At 56.1% G+C, this 25,182-nt stretch overlaps 6 protein-coding genes across 6 annotated transcripts; 3 read left to right on the plus strand and 3 right to left on the minus strand.

The window, feature by feature from the left end:
• Positions 1-6,225: 6,225 nt before the first annotated feature.
• Positions 6,226-7,427, minus strand: IE81DRAFT_127991 (hypothetical protein). Its single transcript, XM_025510246.1, has 2 exons — positions 6,745-7,427; positions 6,226-6,591 (listed from the first exon to the last, which is right to left on the minus strand). The coding sequence occupies exons 1-2, from the start codon at positions 7,285-7,287 to the stop codon at positions 6,457-6,459; spliced, it is 678 nt and encodes a 225-aa protein (XP_025373009.1). The 5' UTR covers positions 7,288-7,427; the 3' UTR covers positions 6,226-6,456.
• A 470-nt stretch (positions 7,428-7,897) lies between these two features.
• IE81DRAFT_319688 (putative PEP8-vacuolar protein sorting/targeting protein) lies at positions 7,898-9,893 on the plus strand. The gene is made up of 7 exons (XM_025512800.1): positions 7,898-8,365; positions 8,593-8,749; positions 8,954-9,118; positions 9,189-9,295; positions 9,364-9,432; positions 9,509-9,665; positions 9,775-9,893. The coding sequence occupies exons 1-7, from the start codon at positions 8,143-8,145 to the stop codon at positions 9,791-9,793; spliced, it is 897 nt and encodes a 298-aa protein (XP_025373010.1). The 5' UTR covers positions 7,898-8,142; the 3' UTR covers positions 9,794-9,893.
• A 422-nt stretch (positions 9,894-10,315) lies between these two features.
• IE81DRAFT_128179 (ras-domain-containing protein) lies at positions 10,316-12,267 on the minus strand. Its single transcript, XM_025510248.1, has 9 exons — positions 11,982-12,267; positions 11,759-11,851; positions 11,512-11,518; positions 11,362-11,434; positions 11,259-11,277; positions 11,096-11,188; positions 10,896-11,024; positions 10,755-10,829; positions 10,316-10,675 (listed from the first exon to the last, which is right to left on the minus strand). The coding sequence occupies exons 1-9, from the start codon at positions 11,994-11,996 to the stop codon at positions 10,511-10,513; spliced, it is 669 nt and encodes a 222-aa protein (XP_025373011.1). The 5' UTR covers positions 11,997-12,267; the 3' UTR covers positions 10,316-10,510.
• A 1,217-nt stretch (positions 12,268-13,484) lies between these two features.
• IE81DRAFT_363687 (hypothetical protein) lies at positions 13,485-17,298 on the plus strand. The gene is made up of 8 exons (XM_025516797.1): positions 13,485-14,304; positions 14,369-14,468; positions 14,545-14,645; positions 14,721-14,824; positions 14,888-15,695; positions 15,763-16,011; positions 16,084-16,590; positions 16,665-17,298. Exons 1-8 carry the CDS (start codon positions 13,833-13,835, stop codon positions 17,129-17,131), a joined length of 2,808 nt encoding a protein of 935 aa, XP_025373012.1. The 5' UTR covers positions 13,485-13,832; the 3' UTR covers positions 17,132-17,298.
• On the minus strand, positions 17,240-19,518 carry IE81DRAFT_296871 (putative PRO1-glutamate 5-kinase). Its single transcript, XM_025512148.1, has 5 exons — positions 18,844-19,518; positions 18,462-18,738; positions 17,563-18,367; positions 17,442-17,484; positions 17,240-17,365 (listed from the first exon to the last, which is right to left on the minus strand). Exons 1-5 carry the CDS (start codon positions 19,312-19,314, stop codon positions 17,288-17,290), a joined length of 1,674 nt encoding a protein of 557 aa, XP_025373013.1. The 5' UTR covers positions 19,315-19,518; the 3' UTR covers positions 17,240-17,287.
• Positions 19,519-19,825: 307 nt separating this feature from the next.
• IE81DRAFT_319693 (Phosphoribosylformylglycinamidine synthase) lies at positions 19,826-24,552 on the plus strand. Its single transcript, XM_025512801.1, has 3 exons — positions 19,826-21,336; positions 21,422-24,164; positions 24,235-24,552. The coding sequence occupies exons 1-3, from the start codon at positions 19,960-19,962 to the stop codon at positions 24,354-24,356; spliced, it is 4,242 nt and encodes a 1,413-aa protein (XP_025373014.1). The 5' UTR covers positions 19,826-19,959; the 3' UTR covers positions 24,357-24,552.
• The last annotated feature ends 630 nt before the right edge of the window (positions 24,553-25,182 follow it).

Genomic DNA, 25,182 nt, shown 5'->3' on the forward strand with positions numbered 1-25,182 from the left:
GCCGCCGTCCGCTCGCGAAATGAGCGCATGCGGCGAGAGCAAGTCCCGGAGCGGAGCGCAGAGAACTTGAGCCGCGCGCGCGTTGCTCGTACCCACGCCGTAAATAGTAAGTGCATCGTCAGAGTGGCAAGAGCATCAAGCGCAGCGCATCGCAAGCGGCAAGTCCAGCGCGCACCGCACGCAGCCAAGCTTACCTACTGTACTTGACTGCATACAGTACTGTAATCACGAGGGTGAATGGGTGCCTGCCATGGTTTTGCCCCCCTTTGGCCCAGACATGGGCCGCAAATATAGACGAGCCTTGCTGGCCGACTTGCCACAGTGGCGAGCGGTGCATTCCCACCCTCATTAAAGTCGTCAATCGAGCTACGCGAGTCAGAGTGGCCTCCTCAGCAGCGCTAGCATCAGCCTACGACTTATGGGCGCGTACGCTCATGACTCGCACAAGCGTCGCAGATTGAACGACGCCAGATTGCGCTTACGGCGTACAAGTCGGTCGCAATCAGGAAGTCACCAGTATACAGTAGTAATTCACGAGGGTAGGGTAGGCGGGCCCCCCGCCAGACACAACGGCCACTAGCGACTAGGGATGGTATGACATGACGGGGCTCTTCACTGCGAGAGCTTCGCTGCCGCCCTTTGCGACGAAAACACCTCGCGATCGTCGTTCTTCGTCGCGAAAGCTTTGCCCTGCACCTCGACGATCAGCGCCTGTGTCGAATCGCGCCGATGTCAGACTGCGCGTGACTGTGACTGCGACTGTGACTGCAACTGTGACTGCGACTGTGCTGTTAGATCAGCGGCACGCCAAGCTGAGCATCAATGTCGCAGCGAGAGCCTGCATGCACCAGTGCAGGATGCCGTTGCAAGATGCAAGCACAGGTGACACCAGCATGATCTTGCGGGCGGCGTCGATCCAGATCGAAAGCGGTCCAACGATCATCAAGCAAGACGCCGCCAGCATCTGGAGAGCGCGATCGAATACACCCTTCAGACGTTCATCGGCTTCCGCGCAGAGCAGCTCACACCATCGACATCGGTAGTCAATGTGAATGTTCATGTACGGTAGTGGCAGCACAAGTACCATAGAACCTCAGGTGCCATGCGATGAACGCAGCTCGAGCCGGGGTTTGGAGATGCACAAAAGCATTGAAAGCTTTGGCGACCGCACTCTGCCTGTCCAAGGCATACCGCGCTTGACCAAGCGACCGTGCAAAGTGTGAATGGTATCAGTACCTGAGCTTTCACGCACGCTCGATCTGAGTGAATGGGCATACACAGAGCTTGGCACAAAGAAGTCTCTGCTGTCTGTCATCGTCATGCTCCTCACCCTCTCGAGCGTCGAGATCGCCGAATTGCTTCAAGCAAGGTCAAGCTTTTCAATTCGACTGCTAATTCCACGTTTGAAGGGCACGAGCAGGCCCGCTCTGCCCTGATCAACTTGAGCCCGTGAGTTTTGGATTCAAGATTGTTGCTGCTCCCCACTTCGACTGCCAAGCTCCCATCTCTCTTAATTGACGTCTGACGCTGCATGGTGTGTGACGCGTCGTTCGCGGCGAAACCCACGCGGGTGTGCGGCCCCGAGGGAGTGCATGTCCTGTGTGCTGTAGGTCCAGTGCCTGCGCCTGCGTAGATGCTGTAGAGATCTCACTTGCATACTGTACATGGCCGCGCAACTGCATGCAAGCCTTTGTCTTAGAACGCTGCAAGGGAACCGCTCTTTCTGCAAGGAGTTGCGCGGGCCCAGCTTCTTGGATTTGAAATCAAAATTGCCGATGCTGAAGCCACGAAGATCGCACTGTACTGTACAGTCACAGCGAACAGCCTCCGCTGATTTATTCCAATCGATCGACCGCCCGAGAAGCGTGTTTGTGACGAAGCTCACGTGGGTTCAGGCACATTTTGTGATGACTCAGGACTCAAAACTCACTCGCGGGCCACTTGACTCTTGACTGTTGACTAAATTGAGTCACCACTTTTGCAGCTCCGATCCGATTCGGGTTCTCGGCCACGCAAGGTAACGATGCGAACATTGTCAAGTCAGAAAGTGCAGTCACGAGTTGCCTTGGTCTAGATCTTCACTACTCCTTTCTGATTGGAGATCCGATGGGCGGAAGACGAAATGAGAACCTGCTCCCGACCTTTGTTGCACACCGAGGCGAAGACGCCGGCCGTCACGCGGACTCAGAAGCTGCAAACGTAAGACGCGCAAAAATCATCAAGCTCGACGACACCGTCTCCAGCCGAACGAAGATTGCACCAGTCAAGAGTATTCCAGCTGCCAGTACAGCGCCCGGACAACTGTCGACATCGGAACATGAACGGAACCTTGCTTTGGAGACGTCCTGGGATGTGCGGCGAGCCAGACTTGCGGCGCAAGATGGTTCTCCTGGCGGGAACTAAGTTTTCGCCCATGACACACTACCACGGCGCAGAGCGAACCCCAGAGGCCAAGATTACATCTTTGATCACTTGAATCAAGAATATAGCCTGACACTAAGACCTGTCTCTTGCCCAGCGATCTTCCTGGCGAGGTAAGTCATTAATGTACGATCACGTGACCTTGTACCCTCGCTGCAAAATAGGGGTGGTTTTCGGCCTCAGTCAAAGGGCCTCGAAAACCGCGGTGTCTTGGCGACAGATCTCGGTATCTAGGTGCTCTTCCAGCGCCAACTTGGCTCCAGCATGAATGAAGCTTCCATATTTGCCCGAATTGCTGGAGGCGTCTCAGATGCTGCGCAATAACGAGAGTAAGAAAACGAGGAAGATCCATTCAGCGGACCCAGGTTGAATTGAAACTCCGCTAGAAGAGGCGGCGGACCGTCCGCGCAACTACATTCAAGATTTCTTGACACAAGGATCTCTGCTTACATCGGGGCAGGTCGCGAGTCAAAGTGACGGCATACACGTCTCATGATTCGTATTGGACACGTGAACGACCGTCCATTGGTACTGTCGGATGCTGAGCGCCTCGGAGACCAAAGCCCGGGACGATGTGTCAAGAGCCATCAGTGGTTGACGCCAAGCCCGGACGGCACCCCCTGCGTCAGCTTCTTGGCTCAAATGAGTGCGCTCAGACAGGTCGAGTGGGGGCACAACAACAAGTCTCCGAAATTCAGCTCTCGGCTGCACACATGGCATCGACAGCATGGGTTGTGCTTGCTACACGCTATAGTCACGTCGCCGTTGGCTACAGAATAGCAAGAAGCGATCAAAACCGACGACCAGCTCGACGTTACATCAATTTTTGAATGCACAGGTAGCGAAAAGATCCAATCCTATCCAGGAGACCGCACCGTTCGTTTGCCGAGACGTGAGGCGATCTATTCTCTTTGCAGGCAGAGCCCGCTCAGGCCTGCGGCTCACTCAGGACTGCGGTCCCTACACCTTGCAGGTGCTTCTTCGCGTGGCAAGGCTAGCTGCTCACGTAAAACTTGTGTTGTGAGCGCTCGTGACCACGCCCACCGTGCCATTACAGCCCGCCGGAAGCGGCCAAGGTCTGCGCGACCTTGAAGGGACACTGAATGCATTGTGATTTGTAGCAGGTCGCCTTCGGGCCTCACACGTCCAGGAGCCTCAGCGGAGCAAGCACCCTTGCGTGGCGCATGTACAATAACGGTCGGCCTCGCTTAGGTGGCTGCAGGAAGGGACGTCATGATCGCGAAGCTTAGGATGGCGCTATAAGGCGAGATGGAGCCCGGTGGTGCCTTGCGCTCCCGGCTAGTCGCCGGGGCTTCCAGCGTGGTCATCGCTTGCTGTCAAGAGAGGCAGGACCTCACGACAAGCGCTGAGAGGTGAATCTGCGTCATCGACGCTGAGTGAGCCTTCATTTACCAGGGTCCACTGAGGGCCCTTGAACTTTATGCAGCAGGAGCGCGCCACGTCCGACTCTTAACCCCTTCCGAGTTCGCTTGTCGCACGCTTGCTGCAGGAAGTTTGTCGACCGACAGCACAGGCGGCCTTCGGCTTTCATCGGGCTTCCTACAAGCTACCGGGCATTGCACTGTGCCAACGCGACGAGCGCTGTGAGGTATCATCGGGTGCACGCCTACCGCGCGCTACTACTACTACTCACGACTCAATCTCATCACTCAAGATCATCCTTACATTGAGCACAGCATAACGTTCCCTCACGGCAATGACGTCGAAGAGCCGACAGAACATTCACGTCAGGCCACTCTTCATGCTCCTTTGCGGTCTCTAGGGGCAAGTGAGCAGTTCAAAAGCATGCCAAACAGGCTGGCCACTTAACAACATGGGACAGAGCTAATCGTGTCCCTGGAGAGGCATGACCCTGGCGCCACTAGCTCATCACTGGCTCACGATCTTGTTCCTATTCCTCCCTTCCCACGCCACACCACGGGTGACTGCATTCTTGATTCGAGATTGAGTGGCGTGTCCGTGTCATCGCAACTATTATTCGCACGCGGAGAATTCACGGGGACATGAAAGACCCGCGTCAAGTATTGCTCGAGGTTCCATCTCAATTCTTCGAACAATGAAGAGCAGCTGCGGGCGTCTAGGCGAGCTGGTCACGGGTGCTCGGTGTGGATTGCGAGGTCGCATGCCTAAACAGCAAGTGCGAAGCCGATTCGTGATTGTTGATTTTGTCGCCCGAGCTCAGATAGTCAGCTGGCTTGACCCATTAGAAGTGACATGTTCATCGTGAGACTGTGCCAGCCCCGAGTGCAAGCACGGAAACGTATATGACGATGACAGCCATCGCTGACCATTTTGAGTGAGCAGCATGTCCCGCAAAGCCATGGCTTGACGCGGGAGCCCCCTGTCGTACGGGAATGGTGGCTTGAGAATCACACTGTCAAATCACAATGGTGACGTGACACGCAGCGGGTGAGCAACTTTACCTTGGCACGCCTGCAAGGGCGAAAAGCCGAGATCGGGCGATCTGTCCCAATCCAAACTCAGTTGAGCACGTTGCAATGTTCACGCGTTTGAGACACTGACTTCGTAGCCTTGAGTATCTCGCAATGCTGTGTAGTCCAAAGCAATCTCACTCACATCGTTTGCGGTGAAGGGAATAAGGAAAGCTATTGCAGCTTCGCTGGTCCGGACCTGCTTTAGGAGCACTTTGTCATCAAGCTCGCTCACAAATGTTCGAGCGGATGGTGATGACCATCTGGCAGACGAATTCAGGATTTTCTGCGACGACCTTCACGAAACCTTCGTCATGGGAAGCTTTGTATCAACGGAAGCTTCGTGGGCTCGACGATGGCCTGTGCGGCAAGCGGATCCAACTCGTATTCGATCAAGGTCACCCGCAGCTATTCAAGTCCGACCCGTCCGGAGGATTTTGCCTTCAAAGTACTCGGAGCAGCAACGCGGACACCAGCAGGGATGCCGTTGGCGAGTCTAGTTTGTGGGAGGCCCTTTTGGGAATCCACTTCGAAACAATCCAATGAATCTACCGATGCCAGGGATGAAGAAGTAGGAATCCGCACGTCGCCGTTCAAAGCTCGAAGGGGTTCGTGGTCAGTACCACAGCTAGAGTCGGAAAGGGCAGGTTGTGCTCCCTTCGTTCCCTTCCCTCATTCCAACAAGGGGCCCGGCGACAGCGTTCAGCCACTCGTACGCCACGCCAGATGATGCTGACATAAGGTAAATGTCTTTGCGCAACTCTCGGCTCCTCGTCCCGTGTCGGGATTTCAACGTTCCGATCAAAGCCAGCTCCACCTGTCCCCAAAAGAGAAAGCCGATGCACGACTTGTTGTCATCGATGGAATTCAGGCACCGACGTGTGAAAGCTCAAAGGCGTCTTGCTGCCGCATCGTCAAGAGTCCCGCCTCTTGGGTGAGGAGCAAGCTGCGCTCAGATAAGGATCCCAACATGCGGCGGAGAAGGCAAGCAGTGGACGGTGGCGCGGATGCCCTGGATATCGTGGCGGTGCGGATAGACGTGTGAACGTCGCGAGGTTTCAAGGTGATTTCTCGCCTCGCCTTGGTACGAGCGGAGAGAGTGCAGCGGCTCGCTGATCATGGTCTGGAGGGTCGCCAGGGTCCGTCGCGCCGTCGCTCCTTGCTGGGCCGTGCGCGAGTGTGTGATATAGAATCAAACCAGGTTTGTTCAGGATACAATCCTAAACGAGAGGCGGCATAGTTTAGTTGAGGTGCGCTTTTGTGGTTGTTGAACCGAGACTCATGAACGGCTCAGGCATTTCTAACCCCTGCTGTGAAGGCCACGACGTGTAGACTTCATCCTGCACTGTTCGCTATTCAGGACTCGAGCTCGGCCAGCTCTTGCCTGGCCAGTCCAAGCAAGCCTCGTTGGAAAGCGATGTGAGCCGTTCCCGCTTCATGAGCGCTTGTCGCAGCTGAAGAGTCAAGTCCACCAGCTTGCACAGCGCAGGGGCTGACGGAGAGAAGGACCTGAGGCAAGTCCAGCACGGATGCTTAGGGCGCGCAAGGGTGAAGGGTGATGATGAAAGAGGTGAGTCTGTTGCTAACACTCTGGACAAGGCTCGCTTCTATTGCCACGTGGCTTTCGTCGAGAGGGACACGTACCCAACCGCTTCGCAATGGGTAGAGCTAGATCCATCTCAGAGCTATATAGACTGGTACCCACGGCTTCGCAACCCTGCGAGAGGATCATTCGACAAGAGGTCAGGATCTGGCGCAAGAGAGCGCGAGGATGAGGGAACATTGGTGTTTGGCAAATGTAGGGTCGCCTCTGCTAGCACTCTTCGCCTCCGCAGCTCCGCAGGAAATCTCTACAATCTTAAAAACGCACCTTTCCGCGACTCATTGCGAGAGCCCAATCAGCAGCGAGAGATCCGCCGGTCGATTGCATGCTCCCTTGGCCCAGAGAGACATTCCCGATATTGCTCAGAGCGCGAGCAGTATCTGCGCCGGCGCCACCGACTTCCTCCAACATTGGATTTTGGCCACTTGGTCCCCGGGCAGCTGTCCTGAGCGCGGCGTCCAGATCTCCCTCCATCGAAGCGTCAAAGGCGGCCTGCAGTCGATCTTCCTGACTCTGTTCCTCCGGTGCTGAGCTCTGACGCTCAGAGTGTGGAGCTGTGGCCTGAGGGGGTGCTACTAGCGGCGTCAATGAAGAGTTGAGAGCTTCGATGGCGTTCCAGCTTGCAGCAGATACGTGTATGAGCAGCGTCATTCGCCTTTTACGGTCACTCATGCTAGATGGAGCAGCATCAGCCTGGCCCTCCGAATGCGTGCTGCTCGATGTCAACGTGGTGAGCTGCACGCTGAGATGCTTTTCGCTCTCCATGCGAGAAGCGTGCGGTAGGCTGAGCAGATAGTGTGATGAGCGCATCGCTGGCGCAATTTGCTTGCCTGCAAGCGTTCCTCTCCAGCCGCTGGGTATGGACGTCGCTATATGCGCAGCGAAGGGCGGGCTGGTGCGTTCTGCGCTCTTCGAAATGGCGCAGTGCTTGAAATTATAAGTGAGCTCGAGAGGCGGCTGGGAAGTTCGTTGGTTCAAACCGATGCACCAGGACCATCACAGACGCAGCAAGCTTTCGTCTTCCCTTACTGTCCAGGCGCTGCAATCGAAAGCGCTCTTCGAGGCTACAGGCGCTGGCGATCAGAGAGTCCTTAGGAGCCAGACGTGTTCTCAATATCAGCGACGTCGCTGGCGTGTCTGTGTATATACCGGTGAGAAAGGGCCCAGAGTCGGGATGGACGAACCGAAGATGGAGGCTCCGCGGATGAAAGCAGATTCACGTTTGATTCTTGATTGATGACCAGTCTTGAGTCAGAGTCAAAGTCGACTTGAGAAGACTTGTGTCCCTAACCACGTGACATGTCTCGAGGCGTGCACGGACAGGCGTGGTGAGGTTGCACGGTCGCGGCCGGACGAGTGCATAGTGGGTCTCGGGCGTGTCAATGCATACACGCAGGGAGAAGTTCCATCGTTCCGATCACGAAGAGCACCCACGAGCAATCACGAATCACGGATGGCCACACGTCTGCATTGAGAGGCAGCGCGAGCCAAGCACCCTGTGTCAACACCGCAAGCCACGCTTCAAGTTTTCGTCATTCAGCTCTTTCAGAGCCACGAGAGGCCAGGGTCTGGTCCGCTGATCGAAGCGCGATCATAGCAGCAGCACGAGTGCCATCCCGCCTTCTTTAGCAGAACAGTCGTCGATTTCGTGCAGTGTTTCCCGACATGGCGTCCTGGCTATCTTTTAGCACACCAACGGACATCGACGTGCGGCTGGAAGGAGAAGAGTCTCACAAGCAGGTGGATGTCAGGCTGGACAAGGATAGGAGGGAGAGGTGTCCCGTGTATCTGGATGGCGAACCTGTGAGGGGCACCGTGCACGTGAGGGTAAGGGATGGCAAGCGGCTCGCTCACGAGGGCATCAAGATCGAATTTATAGGCAGTATAGGTGAGTGCAGTAGGAGCGTTGCAATGGATGGGCCAAGAAAGTGCCGAGCGACCGGTGGCTATGGTTTGAGAACCTTGAACTCGATTGCCGCCGTGCGAGTCCCGTTCGTTCGTCTCGTAGCGCCCAGCTTTGCTCGTGCGCTGCACCTCAGAGGTCATGTCGCCGCTTCGCGATTCTGTTGGGTGTCATCATGCCTGAAAATCCCATTCTCTTGCTTGCCTTTGCAGAGCTGTTCTACGATCGAGGCAATCACTACGAATTTCTTGCGCTCACGCAAGAACTGGCCAGTCCAGGCGAAATTCGCAACGCCCAGTCATTCGACTTTGACTTTAAGAACGTAGAAAAACAGTATGAGAGCTACGTCGGCATCAATGTCAAGCTGAGGTGAGACGACGAGAGGACATCCGCGACTCGCAGCTGCGAATGGACAGCAGAGAAGACGTGCAAGGGGCGCAGCTGGCGGGTGCGCACCGCGCTGCTCAGCGTGTGGGCGAGGCAGGTTTCATTCATCTTTGGCGCCCAACACGCAGCCTCTGTTGGCTCCGCAGAAGAGCTGATGCACAAGCCCACACTGCACACCTCGCTCAGATACTTTCTGCGGGTCATCGTTTCGCGACGGATGGCGGATATCACCAAAGAAAAGGACATGTGGGTGCATTCGTACCGCATGCCGCCGGACAGCAACAACGCCATCAAGATGGAAGTGGGGATTGAAGATTGCCTGCACATCGAGTTTGAGTACAACAAGAGCAAGTCAGTTGAGCAGATTCTTTCCCCCTATATGCCAATGGTAATCTCAACTTTTGTCGGTTTTCGCACGCAGATATCATTTGAAGGATGTCATCGTCGGAAAAATCTACTTCTTGCTCGTCAGAATCAAGATCAAGCACATGGAGCTCAGCATCATCAGAAGGGAAACGACGGGTACAGGTGATTCAATCAGGGCTCAGGCTCTCTCCAACGCTTTGCTAAACCACCTGCTTGTACACTGCCCGCAGCACCCAACCAGTACAATGAATCAGAGACAATCACAAAGTTCGAGATCATGGATGGAGCTCCCGTGAGGGGTGAGTTGGTACTTCATCTCATTCGAGTGCACATATTCTTCCCTTCTCCCTGCTCATTCGGCCCATCGCGCCGCAGGCGAGACCATCCCAATTCGGCTGTTCCTGGGTGGATTTGAGCTGACACCGACATTCAGAGAGGTCAACAAAAAGTTTAGCACGAGGTACTATCTGAACTTGGTCTTGATCGATGAGGAAAACCGACGGTATTTCAAGCAGCAGGAAATCACCATCTTGTAAGTGCTTCTGCCGCTCGTCGGGAGAGCTGCTGCGTTAAACTCCCGAGGATCTCAGTGGGTTGAAATCGCTGATAGGGACTTCATTTCCTCGCGCCATGGCCGGCAGTCGGATTCCAGAGAATTGATCTATCGGTGCAGCGGAAGTACGATTCCGACAAGCGCCAGCATGCTTGCTGTACACTATATCCAGCCACCTTTTGAATCATGAAATTTGGTGCATTCAGCTTCAATACTGCGTGATAGAGCTTCTGACCCAGAAACCTTGGAATCTCAGAAGACGCTCGGCTCGTGCCATCGCTGACACCGCGCTCATAGCTTGGCTGGGAATCAACATTCTCTATGACGTGTCTGAAGCATTACGTGCGTGGAGCTATGAGAGAGGCGCCGAATCGTCGGGAAAGTGGCAATACAATGTGCGTTTTGGCTTGGGCAGCGATTGGAAAGAGTCATGATCGCGAAGCGAGAGTGTGAAGCATCGAACACGAACACAGAGAGATGGCGCGGAGCTTGGACTTGATGAGCGAGAAGAGAGTTTGCAGGGAGACCGGCGAAGGGACAAGGCTCGTTTGAGGGTCATGACGTCAGAAGCTGAGAACTTTGTTTGGCACGACCCCCCAGCAAACACGAACTTCGACGCGGAAAACGCGTGAAGAGGCCGCGGCTGACAAAATGTCTAAGAGGGGCCGAATCGATAAGTCCTTGGAGCTTTGCGAGAATGACCGAAGCTGTCGTGCAGATTGACGTTCGCGACGAGTAGTAGGCGCATACCAAGGTGCGGAGCTTCTGAGCAAAGGCTCAAAAGTCCGCCGTCCTCCGCGGCGTAGTAGTGATTGGGCGCGTTCTCAGAGGACCACGCATCGACAACCGCCAGCATCCTTCTCCTTGTCGCCGTACTTGCCCCCTTTTGATTTGGACTTTGATCTGGAGTGTCGCCTCTCGCTGCCGTTGCCAGTGCCGCCAGGGCCACGCAAGAGCATGCTAGCTCTTGTGGCAGCCTCAAAGATGTTCTGTCCCATGATGAACAATTACAGCGCATCAACACTAATTGCCGCTTTGCGACAATGCACCGTGAGGTGAATCACTCACGTCCACTCCATCATTCTTCAGCGCTGAGCATTCATGATAGGACCTCGCGCCAATCTGCTGGGCAATCGCCTTGCCCTGAAGGTGGACATCGCAACCAAAGATTCAGTTAACCTGCAAAGCGACTCATGCTCGCTCACTCACTTGAGCTGTGGTCACAAATCTGCTCGCAGCACCAACTCGCCCTTCAGCCTCATCTCGCAGATCCCTCTTGCAGCCTACGAGTAAGACGGGCACCTGAGGGCCGCAAATTTGCCGTACCTCTTCCATCCACTGCGCGCGCAAGTGATTTCGGCGTGAAATCAGCAATGCGACGGATTACGAGCAGTCTCAAGACGCCTCACCTTGACTGTGACATTATCAAGAGAGTCGGGTGTGTCGATGCTAAAGGCTATGAGTATGACGTGGGCTTGAGAGTACGAAAGCGGCCTCAGGCGCTGCGGACAGAGAAGCGTCAACGGGACCGAACGCCATTTGCGAGCAATCAGTGTCCAGGCCTCTACTTACCTCGTACTCTTCCTGACCCCTGTCCGCGTCGTGCAGTGAAGATTAAAGGTCTGATCAGAGTGACCCTCGAATGATGACACTTTGGACCCCGTAGCCGACTCACGCAGTATCCCACAACGCCAGCTGTACTGGCTTACCATCCAATCTTATTTCAGCAACGTAATTTTCAAATATTGCTAGCGGTACGCAAGATGGAATACGTTCAGTTACAGAAGCAGCCTGGCGTTTCGCGGGATCTGCATCTCAAACTCACTAGGTTCCTGGCGCGTTGGACGGGCGAAGGTAGAGAAGCGACCGACGTGTTGGTCAATCATTCAGCAAAGACGGAGCTACGAAGTTGGTAGCCCTACACAAAGGTCTACGGCAGCGACTGGGCTGTGCTTGTGCACCTCGCAGCTCCCATTGAGCGCTTTGCGAGGTGCTGATCCAGCGCCCCAGCATTCTTCCACACTTTCGTCCCCTGTTCGCGCGTCGCAGGCCAACCTGTTGTCTGAACTCACATATTCGTGTGGAAAGTCTCCAACGGCAAAGACGCAAAGCAAGCTTGTCTTGCCGCAAGCGCCATCTCCAACAATGACCAGCTTCCTTCTGATCTGCGGACGTGCGGATACGAGTCGCGCAGAGAGAAGGACAAGCGGTGAGTTGATGGGTAAGTCTTTGCCTTTGTGCAGCTCGCATTTGGCCAGCCCTGCGCTCGCTCTTCCGCGCGCGAGCTTCACTCACAGGATCCGGAGCCATGCTGATGGGCGCGATTGAGACTGCCTGTGCCTCAAGCGCGCTTCTCTTGCCAGATCCTTCTTCGATACGTGTCCCGGATTGTCGAGCCCTCTCCGTATACAAGCGTCGACTTGCTCGCGTTGCGTGGCCCTGGTGATGCGTGTATGCGTGAGACTGCGCTGCACCAGAAAGTCGAGTTCGCGAAGTGGAAACACCTCGTCTGCAGAGGTGTCTTGGTTGGGCGTGCGAGGAGCTTCGCGTCGACTGCGAGTGCCGATGCGAAATGCGATGATGTGAGGGTAGCAATGGCTGTGCACGCTCAGTCGTGGCTTATTGTGACGGATTCCACTCTCAGAATGGGGCCGCGCACAGCTATCAGCTACAGATGTAGCTGCTGATGAATACTGACCACGATCGCTCGGCCGGTACTCGGTGCGCGCCAAGCCGGAGCAAACCTCGAGAAAGTGCGACGTCGGTGAGGCTCAGCTAAGCTCAGCTCCCTGGCTGCGCCGCGAGTGGCTTGTAAGCGTGAATCGGTTCGGAATTGTTGGAATTTTTGCGGTAGGCCATCAATTGTAGACGTGATTGCAATCTGAATGCGTGAGCAGACAACACCGAGACCTCCTGCGTAGGTGGAGACTCATCAGACTGCACGGGTCAATGGGGACGTGATGGTCGGCCTGCGAAGGTTGACGCGCACCAGACACCAGCAGCTGATGTACCTAGGCACAATCAAGCAGCTGGCAGGCATCAGCAGGCGTGCGTGCGTGCATGCATGCATCAGCCTACCAAGCTTTCCGAGCCATGGAGTGTCAACGCGGTGCGATGCACACGATCGTGATCGATTTGGTGGGGCGCCTTTCTTACGCCAGAGTGTCGCGCGCGGCAGCTTCATCATTTGAATTCAGCACAGCAGCTGCAGCAGCACGGCATATATGCTGTGTGCTGCAGGCTGCTGCTGCTGATGATGATGCATGGAAGCGCATCACGGGCGCGCGCGCGGATTCCGTTCTTATTGATATTTAAAGATTATATACATCTCGCACACCTGCAAGACGAGACGCGGCCACCCGAAATTCAAGATTCAAGATCGATCACGTGGCTGTCAATGATTCAGCATGTCCTTAGGCTGCCGCGCTGCTGATGCATGCGCTCGACGCGCTATGCGGCGTAGGTGCTTTTGACGTGCTGGACTCGCCGTAACTCTATCCGTGATGGCATCCCCAACAATTTGAGTGTACGCTGCACTGGAGCGCTCTAGCATCTAGCGTGGGAGTACTGAATGGAGCTGAATATTCCATTTGTGAGGAGTGAAGCAAGTTGACGCAGTCAGAGTGCTCAGTCAAGAGTCTTGAGTGATTGGTGAGTGCAGATGGTTTCGTCTGCGCGTGCTGCATGGATGCAAGCCCTCAATTGAGGAGACGTTCAAAATTGTCACTTAGTAATTTGACTGTGCGGTACGTGCTGTTGTACCTTGAATTCAAGATCGTGCAAGATCAAGTGCCGGTGTTGCTCTCGCCCGGGAAGAAGCGTAGCGCCAAAAACGCGTGCCAAAGTGCAGCAACGCGTCGGACGCGCTGCCTTCGTGATTGCATGGTTGCGCGAGGCGATCGCGATTCGTGATTTGGGTGAGAGCGCAGCAGCAGCGGCATCAAGGACGCGAGCGTACTTGCGAGGCTATGAGGAACTCGACCGTGCCGCTCGTATCAACCAAGCTCCTTGCGATCACCTCAGCATTCGCACCGCGTCTCAACGCACGTTCATCACTGCTTGCTTCGCAAGACAGACATCCGACTCCCTTGGCGGGCGCTTGCCAACCGCTGCAGAGAGAGCCGCTCAGTGCGCCGCACTGCAACGATGGAAAGTTTTCTGATGGCGGCGCCATTGCCCTTGACCTCGGCATCCAGCGCAAGCGCACTTGGCACGATGAGTTCGGCCAAGGATATGACTGCGACAGATGGGCACGATGCAGCGATGATGGATGCGCCATCCGCCACGAAGCGGAAAGCAGATGCGGGGTTCGAGCACCTCGACGCCGAATCTGAACTCCACACGCCGCCTCGTAAAGGGCCATCGGCAAAGAAGGCCAAGCCAACTGGTGCTCATCCAGATGGCGCTGCTCATCCACCGCAGGCACGCCCAGGTGATGCTCGCGTCGACGTCTTCGGTACCAATGCCACAGCTGGGCCTTCCAAATTGCCTGCCATGGGCACACGGAGGGGCGCCGGCAACAAGGGCAAGAGTCAGCAGCTGGTCACGCTCAAGGGGAACAAGCTCATCATCAAGCAAAAGACCTTGGACGCAAAGGACCAGATGTCAACATTGCAGGGTATGTCTGCATTCATCGACTGTGCAATATCAAGGCGCTTACAATCCTGCTTCGCTGTACGCAGGCCGCATCAACCTCAATGCGTACGTGCAGAGCTGCACCGGGCCAGTCGAGCAACTCCCCGATGAGCATCTGCCAGTCATCGCAAAGCTAGCTCAAGAGTCGTGAGTGGCGCAATTTCCTTGCACCAAAGGTTGCATAGTCTAATCTCACTCGTATCGCTCATCCTGCACCTCGCAGCGACAAGACTTTGGTAGATCTAGTGCGATCTATAGTCAAGATCATTCTTCCCTCGAGCGACGACGTCACCAGCGCACTATCGGGTTGTGCAAAGAGTCTGCGTAAGTCGGAGCGTTGGGTCGCCCGCACGTGGATCATGCCACTCATGAACCAAACTCAATCACGTTCGTCCAAAGCCACGCTCACGTCTGAGGCGGTGCACAAGGCGATCCTCAGCGTCGCTGATAGAGTCAACTATGGAGTAGAGAGCGATCCTCTGGGGAGGGACTCGGTCCCGCCAGTGAGTCGCGAGCTTGCGTTACGCCGCTGGTTGAGCCATGCTTATACTCGTCGGCATCAACAGGGCATGCAAATGTGGCGGTGGGAAGTTCGGGACGATGCCATGCTGCCGAGCGAGATTCGAGAAAAGCTGCTCGCCAGGCGAGAAGAACGCGTCGCATCCATTAAACCCGACATTGAGCGGATCATGGAAGCGATGCCTGAGGAAGAGCGGCTTACCCTCTTGAAGGCGACCAGAAGACCTCTGCCTAGCAAAGCCGCACAAGCTGACCAGTCAAGTGCGGCGCCAGAGCCCCAAAAGGAGATCCCAATCGTCTCTTCGGCGCTTGAATCGTCGGCTTCCAAGACGCCCTTACTAAAAAGTGGCGTTGGCAGGGACGCTTCTACCGCAATAGAGATTGACGAGGAAGGCGATGAGGAGCAGGATTCCGGCATTGGTAGCGCATCCTCAAATGGTTCGCCTGTGAAGAAGCAAAAGACGAACGCAGGCAAAGCGGCTCCGGAGCAAAAAAAGGTGAAGGTGTTGGACCCAGAAGCGCTGGCGAAGCAGGCCGAGCGAGAGGAAAAGAAGCGCGAGCGCGAGCTGAAGCGAAAAGAGATGGAAGAGAAAAGGGCGGCCAGGGAGGCGCTATTGGCCAAGAAAGAGCACATGAAGCAAAAGGCCGCTTCTTTCATGTCTGGCTTTCTGGCTCGTGGAAGGTCGCCTTCGCCTATTAAGCATTCACGGCAGCCCGAGATCAAGGATCAAACCGATTATGAGCGCACATTCTTGCCTTGCGAATACAAGGACATAGCTCCCGTCAATCGATTCCACAAGGCGGCGAGTCTTGACCTGCTTGACAACATTGGCACTGGACAGCCCACCTGTGGGGGTGAGTGAGCGTATCTGCTGGAAGCAAGTCACGCGCTTACATTGCACATCTCTATCTTCGCGTGCAGAGCTCTTGGCCCAATGTGTGCGCGGCTCGGCGAGCGATAGTCGCTCAAGCATGCCGGTTCGACGTCGGCGCAGAGGCATTCACCCACGCGCCAATGTCCGCGAGACGTTTCGCCTCGTGAACGAAGCCGGCCTTGTCGGAAGCGCTTCGGAAGAGGACGCGCGTACCAGTCTGAAGAGATTGTCGAACCGCAGGAATGTCCCTATCAAATTCTTGCAGTTTGAGAGCGACAGACGACCAGCTTGGTTCGGTGCGTCCTTGCGAAAGTACACGTTTGGCTCACCATGTGCCACACTGACCCGGCGTGATTTGCGCCTGCCAGGCACGTGGACTCGCAGCTCTAACCTAGTCGGCGCACGCAACCCCTTCGGACAGGATCCTGTTGCGCTAGATTACACGTATGATAGCGACGCCGAGTGGGAAGATGTTGGAGCGATAGAGGGCGAGGAAGTGGACAATGACAAAGAGGACGACGCAGGAAGTGGGTCTGACGGCGATTCGGAAATGGACGATTGGCTTGTGGATGATCTCGAGGAGGAAGATGAGCCCGAAGGCGAGGATGGACACTCTGACATCGTCGAGACGGACAAAGACGGAAATGCACTCTCTGCATCGCACAAAATGGAATCTGCACTCGGAACCCCGCCGCTCTCGACGCGCCCTGCCACTGCTATCAACCAGTTGCAAGTCAAGAAGAAGCGAGTCAAGCCAATTGGCCGCAGATTCACTTCCAAGCTTGTGCCAATCTCCATGGGGCCGCACTGGGAATCGACCCTTGGCGAATCTTCGCATGATGCATTCAAGCCGTACCAAATGGAGTTCCTGAATGGTGAGCAGTTTCCTGCGGCACAACATCGCGCTCGAGCTGTGCTGACAGAGTTCGTGCGTGCGAATTTTTTCCAGGCGCGTACCCAGGTCTCAATCCTTTCACGTATGTGCAGGCGACAGCAGAGCCTGAACAAAGCAAAGTCGAGTCAGCTGCTGTCACCGCATCTTCGCCATCCAAGGCTGTAGCCATGCAGACACAGGCATCGCTCGGCGTCTTGCAAAGAGCACTCAATTCAGCAGCGGTCACCGAGCCAATCAATAGCAGCTTGACGCCCAACGCCTTCGGCGTCCTGACAACTCCAGCTCCAGCAGCAAAGGTAGTCAAAAGCGCATTTCCGAGCGAGAGCATTCCCGCTCTGCTCAGGGCCGTCGAGGGACGCACGCAGACGAAGATTCTCCTGATCGAATCTCTGCGTGGAGAATTTGCTGGTGTAGCTCGAAACGCCATCGAAGCTGCTGTTGACCAGTACACGGAGAGAGAGGGCAAGAAGGCCACTAGCAAATGGATCGTCAAGGCCAACTTCAAACACTTGGTCGCTTAGGGGGCCATTTGCGCACGTCTCATCCACTTAGCACGATTTTCTTGAAGCAGATATCGAGTTTCGAATCGATGCAACAGGTGACGCGACACTGGAGACGTGCTGTCGCATCCATACCTCCCAGGCTTCTCTCTCACTTTTGCAATATCATTTCCCATTTCAACCGTGACCTTTTGTAGCCGACTTATGTGCAGACGGAGCTTCTTCGTTATGCATCAGCGCGAGCTGATCGACGATCTGGGTAGGAAGTTGAATCGGCGGTGAGCCTCTTGGCAATGTTGGAGTTGACGGACGTGTCTTTTTCAGAACTCACGTAACTGCTGTCTGCGTAGCCGAGCACGGTTGATATTTGCGAGCTGTGAATGTAATCTCATCAGGCATCAGCACGCGTTCGCGCAAGGCTTGTCACCGGACGTGGACCCCTTCAAGCTCACCTCTTGATACCCTTTATCCTTTCCGACTCGATCGAGTTGTAATTCGCCAGGCCTCTGCCGACTTCGATCAGTTCCCAGTCCAGTTCGGAGGGCGCGTCTCTAGCGAGGGCAGGCTCAGCCAGGTGAGCGTGTTGATCCTCGCCTGCGAGATGAATCGGAGTAGTAGCACCGCTACCATCGGAGCTCTTGATGAAGGTCGTCAAGCCCCGTCGAGCCAACGCCGCAGCGGACATGGATTCCTGAATCGCTTGCGAATGATGATGCGCATCACGCTCGACGTTGGTACCCGTAGCTTCTGCGCTCGAAGCGACGCGATGTCGACGCAAGACAATCCTTACAGCTTGCATGCGTTCCCAAGTGCCTTCCACGCCTACCACTCCAGCTGGCAGCAATCTGCCTCCGCTCTCGGGCTTGGATATCCTCGCAAAAGCTCCTTCATCGATGACGAGTGTGCCCGCTGGATGCAGCGCGTGCAACAACGACCACTTGCGCTGCGCCAAAGGCTCAGAGGTGGGCAGAAAGAGTGTGTGCGGTGGGTCGAGGATAGGCGGGCAGCCGACCTTGGAGAGCTCCTCCGCATCCAGCAACGAAGAGATGGACGAGACCATGCCCTGGTCACTGTTTGGCAAACGCTGATCTGCATCAAGAGGGGGTAGACCACGAGCAACGACGGACAAGATGTTTGTTGGCTGGTTGCCATTGAGAATCACTGTGGCTACGCCTGCCGCTGTTGCGAGCTCGGCAGCAATCAGCTTCGTCTGCATTCCGCCAGTGCCAAAATTTGAGCCTGGTGTGTCGACGCTCACTGAGGAAGGAAGGGGAAAAGCCGAGGTCACTCGATGGCATCAGTATACACGCTTGCTCAAGTCTTGCCATCTGCAACGCGCTCAGATACGCACCGGCCTTTCGTGCCAAAGCCACGTTCCGCACGACTCCCAGCCTCCTCGCATTGGGGTTGGAGTTCGGATTGCCAGTGTACAGCCCGTCCACGTCTGTGCAGAGAAAGAGGTAGTCGGCATCCACGATGCCAGCGGCGATAGCACTGAGAGTGTCGTTGTCGCCAAACCTGAGTTCCGACACTGAGACGGTATCGTTTTCATTGATGATGGGGATGGAGGAGAAGGGCAAAGAGAGCAGCGTAGAAAGCGTCGTCTTGGCATTCTCGAAGCGAGGGCGCTGCACGAAGCGGGGAAAAGGGGGATGCGCAACAAAGCGCGTGCAACAAAGCGCGTGTGAGCGAGAGCCGGCTTAGCATCGCAAGACACGAGCATCGACACTCACATCGCCGAGATCGTTCCTGGTGAGCAGAACCTGTGCAACGCTGATGCCGACTTGCGCAAACAGGCTGTCCCAAAGCGCAATGAGCCTAACCTGACCCAGCGCGGCCAGCGCCTGCCTCTCCCCTACGCTCTTTGGCTTCTCGTTCAACCCCATTCTCAATCTTCCCATTCCGATGGCTCCCGAACAGACGATGACGACCGAATGTCCGTCTTTGCGTAACGCCGCGCATGTTTCCACGATGGAGGAGAGGACGGAAAGCTTGGGCTGACTGGTGAGGGACGAGAGGATGGAGGATGTTCCGAGCTTGATGACGATCCGCTTGCCTTTGGGTGGATTGGCCGCTGACACTGTCGAGGTTGAGGCAACGACATCATGCTGCGCCTTGCCGCTGCTGCTAGGTTCGCCGCCCAACGTGGCAGAGACCAAGCTGGCTGTGGTCGCAGCTCCGTGAATCGGCGGTCTTGAAGACATTTCACGTGCGCGAGAGCATGGAAGCTGTGGCTTACATGCACGGTACGAAGCTTGTTGAGCTGGAAATATTGTGGTCTATATGCGCCTACGGTGGGCTCGATCTGCGGGCAGAGAGGATGAGGTGGTGGGCGATGGCAGCTCCATAGGAGCACAGAAGCGCTTCCTCGCACGAGCGACCAATACAAACGTGAGTGATGAGTTCGCTTCTGTGCGCGACTTCCTGTCGCGCTGCTCCATTCTCGGTTTTCATGTCAAATACGTGAGTCACAGTGACGCTTCAAGAGAAAGCAAGTCCGCGGACTTGATGGAGTCGTGAGTGTAAGCTGTGTCATTTTTCCCAATCTTGCACGGTCACGTGTTCACTGCAGCGAGCCTGCGAGCTAATTTTCTTCGCAGCACGGTGCCATGAATCGCGAAGGCAGCTGTTTGTGATTTGTTGGGAACGTGAGGTGAGTGAGTCACCTGAAAGGCATGCAGCAGTCACAGTCTTGAGTCGTAAATCTTGAGTCATTCAAATTCAATTGAAGTCAAGGCGTGGCAGAGGATGCTCACCATCGGCATTGCTCTCGTGTCATTGCTGTGCTGCGGCGACCGATGCTCTCCACTCAGCTCTCGAAGCAGAGCTCATCCAGGTGCGCTTCCGCGATGGTCCACAACTCGTCGGCCGCGGAATCGAAGGCCATGTTGGCCTTGGCCGGCAGCTCGCCCATGCCAGTCGCCAAGCGGGAACAGACGCTGAAAGCTGTGCAAGCGCATATTCCCCATCTCGTCTCCCTCGACTCGCTCTACCTCCACTTTGTCTCTCCCACCTCGAGCAGCGCTCTGCAATTGCTCTCCACTGCGTCCTCCTCTGAACGGCTTTTGCTGGACAACTTGCTCGGCTACGGGGACCACCATGCGCTTCCTCATACGCGCTCTGCCATTCAAGCTGCTCTTGCTGCGCAGAGCAGTGGAGCGTCGACGACGACGGTGCTTTTCGTCACGCCCAGACCCGGTAACATCAGCCCTTGGTCTTCCAAGGCGACAGACATTGCACGTTTGTGCACTTTGGGCGACCACGTCGAGCGCATCGAGCGTGGTCAAGCGTACGTGCTCACCGGCATGGAGCTGAACGAGGCTCAGATCGCATCCTTCGCCGATCTCTTGCATGACCGCATGACTCAGTCCATCTCCACCGCGCCCCCAAATGCTACGGCGTTGTTTGGCAAAGACGATCCTGCACCTCTTCGCACAGTGTCGTTGGGCGAAAAGGACTTCGATGCGGCAGTCGCAAAGCTGTCTTCAGCCAACGAGCAGCTCGGTTTGGCTTTGGCACCGGACGAGATCAACTATTTGGTCAAGGCTTTTGTGTCTGGCGGTCAAGACGTCGGAGCTGCAGAGGCGCTGGGCAGGGATCCGACGGATGTGGAGCTGTTCATGTTTGCTCAGGTCAACTCGGAGCACTGCAGGCACAAGATCTTCAACGCGGATTGGACCATCGATGGCCAGCGCATGCCCAACACGCTGTTCGGAATGATCAGAAACACGCACAAGCTCCACCCCGAGCACACCATCAGCGCATACAGCGATAATGCAGCTGTGCTCGAAGGCAGCGACGCCAACCACTTTGCAGCACGAGCCAGTGATGCCCCGCTCACGCGGTACGAGGCGCATTACGAAGCGATGCCGATTCTCATCAAAGTCGAGACCCACAACCATCCCACTGCCATCAGTCCCTATCCTGGAGCAGCGACTGGATCAGGCGGTGAGATTCGCGATGAGGGTGCAGTGGGACAAGGTTCAAAACCCAAGGCGGGACTCGTCGGTTTCATGACCTCCAACTTGCTCTTACCCGAGCCGTGCGCCCCGGAGAGCGGCTCCAAAGCGAGGCAGCCGTGGGAACAGGACGTGGGCAAGCCGAGCCACATCGCTAGCGCTTTGGACATCATGCTGGATGCGCCATTAGGCAGCGCGAACTTCAACAATGAGTTCGGCAGACCGGGGCTCGGTGGATTCTGGCGCACTTGGTGCCAACGCGTGCCGGTGAGTTGCAAGCTGAAATCATCACAGCTGCAGCTTGCTCTCTCGAAGGTGAGGTGCTGACAACATGCTGTGCACCACACATCAGACGGAGGGTCCCGAGGGGTCGACCGAGATACGCGGCTATCACAAGCCCATCATGCTTGCAGGAGGCATGGGCAACGTCAGGCCCAGCCACGCAATAAAGCAGACGATCACGCCTGGCAGCGCCATCATCGTGCTGGGAGGACCTGGCATGCTCATAGGTCTTGGTGGAGGTGCAGCTTCCTCGATGGCTTCTAGCGCCAGTCGCGCAGCTTTGGACTTTGCGAGCGTGCAGAGAGAAAATCCAGAAATGCAAAGGAGATGTCAGAGCGTAATCGATGCCTGCACGGCCTCGCTCGACGCTCCAAACCCTATCATCAGCATCCACGATGTCGGTGCCGGAGGTCTTTCGAATGCTTTGCCAGAGCTAGTTCACGACTCTGGCTGCGGCGGCCGCTTCGAGATTCGCAAGGTTCTCATCGACGACCCCGGCATGAGTCCCATGGAAATTTGGTGCAACGAGAGCCAAGAACGATACGTCTTGGCCGTGTCGCAATCCGAGTTGTCCAGGTTCGAGAGTGTTGCTAAACGAGAGCGCTGCCCTTACTCGGTGGTGGGAGTAGCTACAGAGGAATTGAGACTCGTCGTCACAGACAGCTTGTTGAACTCCACTCCGATTGACCTTCCAATGGCGACGCTATTTGGCAAGCCACCCAAGATTGCTCGGCAGAGCAAGCATAGCAGTCCACCTCGGTATCCCTTCGACACGACGCTGAAAACTTACCTCGGTTCTGCCACGGACATTTCCGCAGCGGTCACTGAGGCGTTCGACAGAGTCCTTCGTCTGCCAACCGTCGGCTCCAAATCCTTCCTCATCACCATTGGCGATCGGTCCATCACCGGTCTCGTGGCTCGGGACCAGATGGTCGGCCCGTGGCAAGTGCCGGTGGCAGACGTGGCGGTGACTCGCACTGCATATGGATTCGATGACGCGTTGGCTGGCGAGGCGATGGCCTCTGGAGAGCGAACGCCTCTTGCTCTCCTCGATGCTGCCGCATCAGCTCGTATGGCAGTTGGCGAGGCGTTGACCAATCTGGCAGCGGCCAGTGTGCCGGACCTTAAGCGAGTCAAGTTGAGCGCCAATTGGATGTGCGCAGCAAGTCACGGAGATGAAGGCGCTCGCTTGTACGACGCTGTGCAGGCGGTCGGATTGGACCTGTGTCCGAAGCTCGGCTTGTCTATTCCCGTCGGGAAGGATTCGATGTCCATGAAGATGGGCTGGCAAGAGCAGGGCGCGCAACGCGAGGTCACAGCTCCTCTCAGCTTGGTGATCACCGCGTTTGCGCCCGTGGACCGCATCGACCGCACGTGGACTCCTCAGCTCAGAGCAGATGTCGATGAAGAGACGGTGCTGTTGTTCGTCGATCTCGCAAGTGGCAAAGCCCGCATGGGCGGCAGCGCATTGGCACAAACATTCGAGCAACTCGGCAAAGAGGCGCCCGATGTCGAGAGCGCAGATGTTCTGAAGGGCTTCTTTGAAGCTTGCGCAACATTGAAGGCTCTCGAGGTGCAAGGGCGCACCGATCATTCGCTGATCATGGCTTATCACGACCGCAGCGATGGTGGTCTTGCAGCGACCATTCTAGAGATGGCGTTTGCTGGACATGTCGGCGTCAACGTCAACCTGGACACCATTCCAGGCGGTGCCAAGGATCCAGTAGCTGCGTTGTTCAACGAAGAGCTTGGTGCTGTCATGCAGGTCCGTGCTCGAGACGTCAAGGCCGTCTCTGCTGTCTTGTCCAGCGCGGGAGTGCCAGCCGAAGCTTTGCATATCATCGGTCAGATCGTGCCATCAACGGACGAGCAGCAGATCCACTTCGCCGCCGACTCGCGTCCCGTCTTCTCCGGTGCGCGACACGACTTGCAAAGAGCCTGGTCAGAGACATCTTGGCGCATGCAATCACTTCGCGATAATCCAGAGACGGCATCTTCCGAATGGGCTTTGATTGGTCCGCAGAGCCACGGACCAAACACAATTTCATTTCAACTCGCATACCAACCTGGAGCAGAATTCGCTCTCGGAACCCTCCCAATTCCCGAGGCGCCCCTTGACAGCCGACCCAAGGTCGCAATCCTGCGCGAACAAGGAGTCAACGGCCAGCTCGAGATGGCGTACGCATTTACAGCAGCCGGTTTCTGTGCCATCGATGTGCACATGTCTGACCTGATCACGGGTCGCGTAACACTAGGCGACTTTGTGGGTCTGGCAGCGTGCGGAGGTTTCTCGTTCGGAGACGTGCTCGGCGCAGGCAGCGGTTGGGCAAAGTCTTGCTTGCTGAATCCCAAAGCTCGCACTGAGCTCAGCGCGTTCTTTACTCGCAAGAATACATTTGCACTGGGCGTCTGCAACGGATGCCAGCTGTTCAGTCAGCTCGGACAGGCTGGTCTGATACCAGGCGCAGAGCAGTGGCCCACGTTCAAGGTGAACGAGTCTGCGCGTTTCGAAGGGCGTTTGTGCATGGTGGAGGTCGACGATGGTCCTGTGACATCCAAGAGCGTGTTTCTGCGCGACATGGTAGGCAGTCGGTTGCCTGCCGTCATCGCGCACGGCGAAGGCCGAGCATCGTTCAGGGATCGAGCAGACCAAGACGCCGTCGAGTCGAGCGGGCTTGTCGGACTGCGATACGTCGAGCACGACGCTCCCAAAGGCCAGGGAACTACGAGATATCCGATCAATCCCAACGGATCCCCCCACGGAATCACTGCAGTATCGACTCCCGACGGCCGTATCCTTGCCCTGATGCCCCGTGAGTCTCGACGTGTGAATAGACAGAATCGCATCGTGCGCTCACAACCTGTCGTCATCTGCTCTCATAGACCCCGAACGCGGCATCTCTGCCGAAAGCATGTCGTGGAAACCCGCAGGCGCAAGCAAAGCGTGGAGAGGCCGGGGTCCCTGGCTGCAAATGTTCCAAAGCGCAAGGACTTGGGTCGGTTAGATGGGATTGAGAGATTGAGCAACCAGAATCTCATGATTTTGCACGACCACGCCATGCACTCATGCCGTCGCAATCGGCGATGCGTGAGATAGACTAAGAAGAGCTAGTTCGGCTGGATGTGGAGAGTCGAATGCGAAAGCAAGGACAGCCTGCTGATTTGTCACCCGTCGTGTAGATTGACCCCGCTTTCGGCGTCCTGCGATCTAAACGACCTGTCTGTATTTTTCTGGCTGCGATGTGCGTTGTGACAGTAGCAGCGAACTCTGCCGGTTCCAAGTACCACTTGGCGTACTTGTGTGTAGCAGCGTTGACGAAACGCGCAAATGCGAAGGCTGGTTGGCTCTGCGCATAAGCGCGCCGAGAGGACGCTTGGGTTGGTGCGCCGCTCCTCATGCAAGAGCTCTTTTAGTGCGCACGCAATTTGCCGTCAAGCTGACGAGTTTTAATCCCACGCACCGCGCACCAAATGACAGAACGTTCGATGGCAAAGTCTGGTTGGAGCTTCTCCACAAGCTCTGATTGGAGCATCTCGCTTGTGCAATGGCGACATCTTGACTGGCTTTCGGTGCATATCAGGCACAATCCCGAAACTGCTAAATCGAGAGCAGCTGTGATGATGGCCGCCTGACTGTGCACTTACTGTACGACAAGGCGCAAGACCCTGCCCTGCGCCCAGCGCCGATCCCGGCGACTACTGCGACTGACGGAAAATAAATGACCACGACCAATCATTGCCGACGGCTCGAAATGCACAGCTCTGTATCGGACTTTGATGCAGCGGTACAGACGGCGATGCGTCCGCGACGTGATAGGTCGGAGTGTGTGC

Source organism: Ceraceosorus guamensis, assembly GCF_003144195.1.
Source record: "Ceraceosorus guamensis strain MCA 4658 unplaced genomic scaffold IE81scaffold_3, whole genome shotgun sequence".
Taxonomy (NCBI): domain Eukaryota; kingdom Fungi; phylum Basidiomycota; class Exobasidiomycetes; order Ceraceosorales; family Ceraceosoraceae; genus Ceraceosorus; species Ceraceosorus guamensis.

Excerpts from the sequence above, each read along its gene's own strand:
- IE81DRAFT_127991 (XM_025510246.1), bottom strand. The coding sequence starts at position 7,287 with ATGCGCTCATCACACTATCTGCTCAGCCTACCGCACGCTTCTCGCATG. Across the intron at positions 6,592-6,744 it reads TCGCAATGAGTCGCGGAAAG|GGTTGCGAAGCCGTGGGTAC; the intron begins GTGCGTTTTTAA and ends ATCCTCTCGCAG.
- IE81DRAFT_319688 (XM_025512800.1), top strand. The coding sequence starts at position 8,143 with ATGGCGTCCTGGCTATCTTTTAGCACACCAACGGACATCGACGTGCGG. Across the intron at positions 8,366-8,592 it reads CGAATTTATAGGCAGTATAG|AGCTGTTCTACGATCGAGGC; the intron begins GTGAGTGCAGTA and ends TTGCCTTTGCAG. Across the intron at positions 9,296-9,363 it reads AAGGGAAACGACGGGTACAG|CACCCAACCAGTACAATGAA; the intron begins GTGATTCAATCA and ends CACTGCCCGCAG.
- IE81DRAFT_128179 (XM_025510248.1), bottom strand. Across the intron at positions 11,025-11,095 it reads TTGATAATGTCACAGTCAAG|TGGATGGAAGAGGTACGGCA; the intron begins GTGAGGCGTCTT and ends TTGCGCGCGCAG. Across the intron at positions 10,676-10,754 it reads TGAAGAATGATGGAGTGGAC|AACATCTTTGAGGCTGCCAC; the intron begins GTGAGTGATTCA and ends ATCATGGGACAG.
- IE81DRAFT_363687 (XM_025516797.1), top strand. The coding sequence starts at position 13,833 with ATGGAAAGTTTTCTGATGGCGGCGCCATTGCCCTTGACCTCGGCATCC. Across the intron at positions 15,696-15,762 it reads TGGACAGCCCACCTGTGGGG|AGCTCTTGGCCCAATGTGTG; the intron begins GTGAGTGAGCGT and ends CTTCGCGTGCAG. Across the intron at positions 16,591-16,664 it reads CCAAATGGAGTTCCTGAATG|GCGCGTACCCAGGTCTCAAT; the intron begins GTGAGCAGTTTC and ends AATTTTTTCCAG.
- IE81DRAFT_296871 (XM_025512148.1), bottom strand. The coding sequence starts at position 19,314 with ATGTCTTCAAGACCGCCGATTCACGGAGCTGCGACCACAGCCAGCTTG. Across the intron at positions 18,739-18,843 it reads CCAGGAACGATCTCGGCGAT|CGCCCTCGCTTCGAGAATGC; the intron begins GTGAGTGTCGAT and ends CGCTTCGTGCAG. Across the intron at positions 18,368-18,461 it reads GGCTTTGGCACGAAAGGCCG|TGAGCGTCGACACACCAGGC; the intron begins GTGCGTATCTGA and ends TTCCTTCCTCAG.
- IE81DRAFT_319693 (XM_025512801.1), top strand. The coding sequence starts at position 19,960 with ATGGTCCACAACTCGTCGGCCGCGGAATCGAAGGCCATGTTGGCCTTG. Across the intron at positions 21,337-21,421 it reads CTTGGTGCCAACGCGTGCCG|ACGGAGGGTCCCGAGGGGTC; the intron begins GTGAGTTGCAAG and ends ACCACACATCAG. Across the intron at positions 24,165-24,234 it reads TATCCTTGCCCTGATGCCCC|ACCCCGAACGCGGCATCTCT; the intron begins GTGAGTCTCGAC and ends CTGCTCTCATAG.